This window comes from Limulus polyphemus, unplaced genomic scaffold (genome assembly GCF_000517525.1).
Source record: "Limulus polyphemus unplaced genomic scaffold, Limulus_polyphemus-2.1.2 Scaffold4525, whole genome shotgun sequence".
Lineage (NCBI taxonomy): Eukaryota > Metazoa > Arthropoda > Merostomata > Xiphosura > Limulidae > Limulus > Limulus polyphemus.
Window position 1 is genome coordinate 35,586 of NW_013670135.1, and position 9,367 is coordinate 44,952.

General features: G+C 35.6%; 1 protein-coding gene across 1 annotated transcript in view; it reads right to left on the bottom strand.

Moving 5' to 3' along the window:
- Positions 1–9,367, bottom strand: part of LOC111088829 — a 44,521-nt gene that overhangs the window by 7,316 nt on the left and 27,838 nt on the right. The window contains exons 8-9 of the mRNA XM_022399912.1: positions 7,107–7,152; positions 586–748 (exon numbers count right to left, since the gene is read on the bottom strand). Of these exons, the coding sequence (XP_022255620.1) occupies positions 586–748; positions 7,107–7,152 (209 nt within the window). The remainder of the gene's footprint in view (positions 1–585; positions 749–7,106; positions 7,153–9,367) is intronic.

The window sequence follows — 9,367 nt, forward strand, 5'->3', positions numbered from 1 at the left end:
AAGACAGTGGAAGTCACGTGACGCTAGTAACACGTCATGAGTTTCTAGAAGGATCAGGAAACCTCACGAATATCCCAGTATTTGCTAGATGCCCTCTATTTTAGTATATAAGCTCGGCAGTTAAAGCGGAGAAGGGAAGTGACAGCATAGAGAATTGGCAGATAGGGAGATATAGAGACAGATAATCGAGTCAAGTCGTAAGGAAAGTGTGTGAATCGTTGTGAATTATAGCGTGTGTTTAAGTTAAAGTGACTGTGTAAATTAAGTGTATTGCAAAGTTGTATTGAGAAAGAATAAACTAGTTTTATTTCAGAAAGGATTTGTATCACTGAAGTTCCTCGGGAAGAATTTATACCGGGAAATTAACAAACGACTAGAGACGTAACAATATCTTGAATCAGTTCAAAATCTATTTGTTGCACTAAACAACACTATTTGTTGTTATGCATAAAGCTACACAATAGGCTATTTGTCGTATCAAAAACCGATATTTAGCCTTATATGTCTAGAAACTTACGAGGGCCAACACTAGTGTATCTGATCTACCTAAAAATTATAATAAAATGCAGGAATTGGCAAACTTACCTGACAATAGGCTTCATAAAACCCATCTGAGCAGATGAAACTGGAGAAGACTGAAACTGCTGAGGATACAGGTCTGTTGAACAAGCCAGTGTTTGTAACTTCATGTCTTCTTCCAAAAGTTCAAGGTCTCTCTCGGCTCTATCTACTTGTCTTTGTGGGACTTCTGAACCTCAATATAACAAAGCTAATAAATTAACAACACCTCTACCTTCAGGTTTTATTAGAGCCAATTAATAACACGTGTAACAGTATGCTTTTATTATAACAGCAGTATAACTGGTGAGTTTAAGTTTGTAATTGCACAATGGGTTATGTTGTAAGTCCACATACATACTGCTGTGCCACGGGGGTGTAACTAACGAACAATGTGCATGTCTTGTTAGTTTTACAATAACAACTTTTGAACTAATTAACACCACCAACACCAATATCTCGAACATTCTATTAGATGTTTAATTGATTAACAATGTTGTATATCTTTAGGGCTTCCTTCAGTTCAATACTTTATTGCCCTTAGAATACTATTACTGTTCTATTGGTTAACAACAATATCATTATCTGTAGAGATATTGAATTTATAAACACTTCTAGTATCATTTAAAGGTAAACAAAAGATTAGGATGGGAGTAAGGCCTTTGAGGGATGAATGTTTACATTTGACATTTATGTGATGGCTGGGTTATTAAAATCTACTTTTCATCAATGTTTACTCATTTATATTTAAGTAATACTCTTCATCTTGAACTATTACTCCAATGAAACAAGATCATCGCATGAATTTTGAGCTTGTTAAGACAAAAACTGAGAAGTTTAAAGATTGATAAATATGACACAATATTTCCCAACCAGTTTTGAAAGAGATTAATGAACAGTTTTTTTTTTGTCAGTTCTTGAATAGTGGGCGATGCCAAATTATATCTTGAACAGTAAGCAGGTGCCAAGTTCGATAACTTTACTCTTTTCAAGGAAGCTGATAAAACTGCACCAATAATTATAGGCCTATTAGTCTTACATCAGTGGTGGGTTCTTGAAAAATCTGATAAAAAGATGATTTATAAAGCCATTTAACAAAGTTGAACATTTTGTTAAAGAGTCAACATGGTTTCAAGAAAGGAAAGACTTGTCTAACTATTCTTTTGACATTATTTGAAGAGGTTACTGCTTATGTAGATGAGGATTTGGTGTACCCAAATTTTCAGAAAGTATTTGACAAGGTGCCAAATAGATGTGGAGGATAAATTGGATAGAAAAGTGGCTGGATGATAGAAAGCAGAGAGTTGGTATAAATGGAGTTCAGTTAAACTGGATTACTGTTACAAATGGGATTCCATCAAATGTTAGAAAAAGGAAGGGGTAATAAATTATTTAAAGTTGCTGATGACATTAAGGTTTTGTGTGTTTCTAGCTGTAAGGAGGCTGCTGGTGCTTTACAAAAGGATTCGGATTATTTTTATTCTTTGAAAATAAATGGCAAATGGGGTTTAATTATAATAAATGCAAAATAATTCATGTGGGTTTTCATAATTTGAATTATAAGTATAATTTGAATGGGAAAACTCTTAACAGTATCATGATAGAAAAGGATCTTAGTGGTCTGATTGATCAATATCTTAAGCCATCCAAGAAATGTGATTTTGGAAGCCTATTGCTACAGGCAGGTCAAGTAAGATTTTAAGTTGTATCTACAGAAATATTGGATACAGCTTTATAACTTTATAGTATAGATCATTGCTTAGGCCACATTTGGAGTATTGTGTTCAGTTTTGGGCTACTAGGATGATACCTGGTTGTCATACAAAGATGGGTTAAGATATGTGAACTTGTTTTCTCTTGAAAACAGAAGAGTTAGAGGGAATCTGATTGAGATGTTAAAGGAATTGATAGTGTTGATGCATCATCTTTTTTTTTTCTTACTTAAGGATGAGAATGGTAAGACTAGGTGGCACAAATGTAAAATTAATTCTTGGCAGGGAAGAAGTGATCTTCAGCTAAGAAAGCTATATGTTTCTAACAAGGTGGTTGGTCTTTCGAATGAGTTGCCTTCAGATGTGGTGGATGCATTTAATTTAAGGGCGTTTATTAGATTGCTTAAAGGATGATTTACTGTCTTTTACACAAGCAGGATATATTAGCCATCGACCTAATCAGCCTCAGGCAACTGGAAGCCCCTTCCAGACCCCACAGCTAGACCCTAATATAGACATCTTGTTAGAAGTCACATCCCAAATATGAATGTCAGCAATAGGGGTGATCTAGTATGAAGGAAGCCACAGGAATTCGATGGGAAGGCACCATGGGAAGCATATAGAGCACAATTTGAGCTCCTAACAGAGATGAATGGATGGACAGAGGAGCAGAAAGCAGTATATCTGACAACGAGCTTGAAGGGACAACCACTGGAAATACTTGGACAGTTGTCTGCAGATGACAGGCAAAACTATAAAGCACTACTAGCTACACTAGAGCTCAGGTATGAAACTCAAAATCAGTCTGAAGTCTACAGGACTAGGGTTAGGACTAGAGTCCATGCTAAATGGAAGAACATGCAAGAGCTGGAACAGGACTTGGAAAGTATGGCACACAAGGCATACCCAACTGCACCACCCGATGTCCTCAAGCTGTTGCTGAGGGATCAGTTTGTAGATGCCTTGGATTGTCCACAACTGAAGATACAAGTGAAGCAATGGCCAGAGCTCTTGAATTCGAATCCTATGTTAAGTCCAGCACAGATGTACCATTGCTAGTACAGTCATCAGGATTCAAGGTCAGAAAAGGACAGGTTTCAGAGAAGTTTGAGGGACTTTGCTGGCACTGTAACAAACCTGGGCACAAGAAAGCTCAATGCTGGAAACTTCAACACAGGGAATACGCCATGGCAGGAAAGGCTGCTACCCAGAAAGGTTGTTGGAACTGTGGAGAGCAAGGACATATGATGAGCCAGTGTAAGAAGAATACTACCAATAAGTCAGCCTTGGGGAAACCAATAGTGGTTGGTGTTGAGGTATGCCCACCAACCCCCATCATGAAAGTCCCAACAGCTAGGTGTAAAATGCCAAGCACACACAGTGTCTACGTGGCAGAAAAGCTGGATGGCCAAAGGTGCAACTTTGTCATAGATTCTGCATCTCAGCAAACCCTTATGAGTATCAAGATGCTAGATCACAAACGATTACCAGAAGCTGTACAGAAGCTTTGTGGTGTGACAGGACATTATGTTAAGTTGTGGGGACCAGTGTGGGTAACTATTGAACTCATGGGCATAAAGGACAGACACAAAGTATACTTGGCTGACATTAAAGACAAAATGCATAGTAGGATTGGACTGTCTACTACCAAGGAAGTTTGTAATTGATTTTGATAAAATGACGTTTGGGAACAACAAAGGCCAAATTCCGGTAAGTGTTAAAAGAGAGGTTGAACTATCCAGGTGTCATCAAGCTGGAGTCAAAGTGACTGAAGGAGTTGATTATGGTGAAATGGAACCAGGTAGAGATATTAAATCAGAGCAGGAGAAAGACCAGGATTTGAGGCCAATAACTGATTTTCTACAAGTGTTTTGCACCCTGCTTGGGAGAAAGTGTCTAGCTTAAGCCCCTGGTCCCACTGTGCCCAATAGTTCTTTGTCACATTGAAGCTTGAAGATGGGAAAGTGACGACCTGGCAAACGTTTATACCGAGAAAGTTACGGGAAGTTGTGTTGCGTCAATCCCATGATACTGTAACAGGAGGACGTCTCGGAGTTAAGAAAACAAGTACATTTGTGTGGTGATGGATTATTTCACCAAGTGGTCTGAGGCATATGCAATACCAAATCAGGAAGCTACAACTGTAGCTTTGGCTATTAGTGATTTCTTCTTCAGATTTGGAATGCCATATGAACTGCATTCAGATCAAGGCCGTAACTTTGAATCAACTGTGTTCCATGAATGCTGAAAGTTGTTTGGCATACGAAAGACCAGAACAACGCCACTTCACCCACAGTCTGATGGGATGGTAGAGAAGTACAACCGGACACTGGAACAGGAATTGGCAAAGTTTTGTAATAGCCGCCAATATGACTGGGATGTCTTACTCCCTCCACTGTTGATGGCCTATAGAACAGCAGAGCATGAAGCCACTGGATAACTCCAGCAAAGTTCATGTTTGGTCAGGAACTTTGGTTGCCAGTGGATCTGTTAACAGCACGCCCACCTTATGAAGAGTTGCCTGAAAATGTGTCAGAGTTCGTGAAAGTATTATCTGAAAGGATGGATGATATTCACCATCAAGAGAGTTCAAACTTGAAAACGTCTGCTGATTCGATAAAGCTATGTTATGATGAGAAGTCTACTGAAGTCAGCTTTGTACCAGGAGACAAGGTGTAGTTGTATAATCCCAGGAAGACCAAAATGAAGTCTCCTAAGTTGTCTTCTCCATGGGAAGGCCCATATGACATAGTGGATCGTCTCTCAGACGTGACTTTCCGAATAAAATGTGGTCGGTGAGGCAAGCCAAAGGTGGTGCATGCCAACAGGCTTTGGCATTCTCATGGTCCAGGACAGTTCAGTTGGAACGAGGCGAAGAATGGAACAAAAGATGCCGCTGAAGACGTGTCACCTGAAAAGCCACTGTCGAAGAAGAAATTCTACCCAGTTTTGAGAAGGGAAACAGTGAAGCCCTTCATGAAGTTACTACCACTGATGTGACTATTACTGATAATAGAACAATTCCTGATGAAGCAGATAAACCTCACCTGAAACAGAAGCCAACGAGACAGAGACCAGTACGGAAGAAGATACGTCCCATAAAATTAAGAGACTTTGTTGAATTTCAATTTTGTGCTTGTAAATTCTGTACATTTAATTAAGTTATTGTTAATTATCTATTGGTTTAATGTAAGTGGCTATTGTTCTGGACAACAATACTAAGGAAGGGGCAGTGTTTCTGAAGGCTCGAGTGTTTGCCAGACGCCCTCTATTTTGTATATATAAGACCAGCGAGAAGTGACGGTAAAATAATTGAATTGCAGACAGGAGAGATAGAGACGGACAATTGAGTCAAGCGTGGTAGTGACCGTAAATAAAGTGTGTGAATCGTTGTGAATCATATCGTGTGTTTAAGTTAAAGTGACTGTGGAAATTAAGTGTACTGAGAAAGAATAAACTAGTTTTATTTAAGAAAGGACTTGTATCACTGAAGTTTTTCGGAAAGAATTTCTACGGAAAATTAACCAACGACCAGAGACATAACATGTACCTTTGTGCTTAGTTAGAAGCAGAAACTTCTTGTTGTCTGTTCCATTTTTGTTGCTAAATCAGTAGTTGTGCTAGTCAGGTCTCATAGTATTTTTAGTATATTGTTTTGTTTGTACTATATTTAGCATTGTTAAATTTCAATAGAGACCCACTATCCTAGCTGATTGTTATATGATTCAGGTATTGATTTAATTTATTATTTTATATCTTTATAACAAGTATTTTTGGTTCTAGTTTTGGTAGTGTCCTGTCTTTGGCAGTGAAGTACATTCTAATCTTTATAAGAAAAATATATTAAATAAGTTATTTCTAGATAAAATCTAAGTAGCTTACTTTGATCAGAAGCTACTAATAATTAGATTGTATTTTTGTTTTGTTTCAGATATAATGTAATAGATAGTGAACCACAGTCCAACATGCGAACCCAGTCCAATCTAACCTATATAAAAGCTAGTATGTGTCACGCTTGATTTCTGAAAACAGGAGTCATAAAAGTCAAAATGCATTTATCTAGATAGAAGAGTTTGATTACTATCTGCCTATTACGATTTTAGTCACGGGTGTGCAAGGGGGTCGTGAGGTGTGTGTGTGTGTGCCATGAAATATTACAAGTGTATTGAGTATTATCGATTCAATTTTAATCATAAATCGTTTCTGAATTAAACTATTTTCAGTTATATCACCAAGTTTTTTAATAAAAACAAACCTCTTTAATCAACAGAGAATCTGAATTAACAGGACATAAACTGACATAAAAGCCATTGTTGGAACATAGTTTTACCACTGACTTTTCTATACATTAGAAGTTGTTCATATAACTGATTTTTATAATAATTCTATGAATACACCACAAATTCATTTCATGAATGATCTTAATTTGATTGGCTCACAAAGGAATTTACAACGTTTGACTGCCTGGACTGGACTTTTCTGCCTCTTTGTTGGTCAAGCTTGATTTCACAAAATTTATTTATTTCAGTTAGCTATGAGATGTGAGGTTAGAGTTTACTATGGGGTGGGGGTGTTAGTATTTTTGATGGGCTATATGCAAGTAATGTTAAGGAAATATATTAATACTTTGTACATTTTATGCATCATTTTAAATTGAAATTGATATTGATAAAATTTCTTCAATGTTGTATAATTGTAAATAAGAAAAATCTCATAACATATTAAACTTTATGCTATTATTACAAAGAAAAAGTTTGGCTGTAAAACAAAACAATAAAACTATACTTTGCTCCTTCAAAAATGAGTAAAAACTGACTTTTCGTCAGCCGTCCATACCTCTGTATTTTATACTTATATTCTCTGGTTTTGATTGAGAAAGAACCTAAAAAAATTACATACACTAATGAAAATAAGGTATACTGTTCAAAAAATAAAGTATCTGTAACAATTAAGAAAAGTATTGGTAAACAAAGGTATTGAAAAATGAATGTACATATTTAAAAACTCTTTAACATAATCGAAAACATACACCTGCACATGAGTTAAGCTAGTGAAGGACAAGTGAGAGAAATGGTATTCATAACACCGTGATACTTGTCTTTAAATGTAACCATCAGGACTGCTATTCATATAGGATTCTCATACGTTAAACTAACTATATATATATATTATCTTACTGATTGACAAGTGCTTTATATGAGGAGGTTAGCTATAACAGTACTAAGCCACTTTCCTTAATTAAAGTAAAATAATTACTCACAGTTATTTCTGCAACACTCGTAAAAAATGTATTATGTTTATAATATGTACATTTAGACACACATTTAACAACTATAAATAAATCATCTCTGCTTGGCCAAACTAAGAATAACTTCATCTAATTGTCTTAGTAGAGACCAAAAATTTTTTTAATACAATTTGAATTTGTACCATATAGCTGTGATATAAGTAATCTGTACAGACAGACACGCAGTTGCTGATACATGCAGTACCTATAGGATAGAGTTATGATATATATAATCTGTACAAATACACATATAGTTGCTGATACATTCTGTAGCTATAGGGTAGAGTTATATATATATAAATCACAAAAAAAATCTGTGTGTCTGTCTGTTTGTTCATTATATAACCCCCCTAGATCGCTGGGCAAATTTCAACAAAACTTTATGGGATGATAGTTTGGAACAAGTGGCATGTTCATAGAGGTTCACAATCCCACCACCCCGTTATTGATGTTATTTAACATTTATTATCTTTCAAGTAAGATGAGTAATATTCTTATATATATATATATATATATAAACGTTACTAAATTTTCTATAACACAATATACACACAATGTGGAGGGAGGGCACACAATCGTCTTATGTATCTTACAGAATGTGCTAACACTCTCTATGGAGGAATAGAATGAAAAAATAACATAATTGCCACTATTGCAATAATACATAAACTCCGATAAATTTATACCACCAAAAGTCATCATAATGCTGATATGAAGAAACATTTCTTGAGTTATAACCACTTCCACATTTGAACTGTGACCTTACAACTTCATTCCATAAGACATTTCTGTGGCTTATTATCAATTAATTAATAACGTGAAACAGTGAAAAAGGACATTAAGAACTGGTTGTTGAAAACGGGTCATAGAAAGTACCCCTACAGCCACTATGTTAGCCATTACTTCTTTCTACAAAGTCATCCTGTGAGTATACCATGTTTTAAGTATATACCTAGTGAGTTCTTAAAGACCATACAAAAGTTTTGGTGAAATACCAATAAATACTGTAATAACATGTTATGTTATAAATAAATTGTGTAAAAGTTAGGATGTTGTGTTATTTATCAGAGCATCCACGCCATTTTTTTAAAGTTTATAACCTGGAAAAGCGATATAAATAATTTGTACAGACAGACACACAGTAGCTGATACATTATGTACCTGTAAGATAAAGTTATGATAAAAATATCTAAACAGATAGATACACAGTAGCTGATACATTTTGTACCTGTAGGATAGTTATAATATATATAATCTGTACAGACAGACACACACAGTAGCTGATACATTCCATACCTCTATATAGAGTTATGATATATATAATCTACACAGATAGACACACATAGTAACTGATACATTCTGTACCTGTAGGATAGTTATGATATAAATAATCTGTACAAACAGACACACATTCTGTACCTGTAGGATAGAGTTATGATATATATAATCTGTACAGACAGACACACACAGTAGCTGATACATTCTGTACCTATAGGATAGATATGACATAAATAATCTGTACAGGCAGACACACAGTAGGCGATACATTCTGTACCTATAGGATAAAGTTACGATAAATATATTTTATACAGACAGTCACACAGTAGCTGATACATTCTGTACCTGTAGGATAGTTATGATATATATAATCTATACAGACACATACAAAGTAGCTGATACATTCTGTACCTGTAGGATAGTTATGATATATATAATCTATACAGACAGACACACAGTAGCTGATACATTCTGTACCTGTAGGATAGTTATGATATATATAATCTATACAGACACATACAAAGTAGCTGAT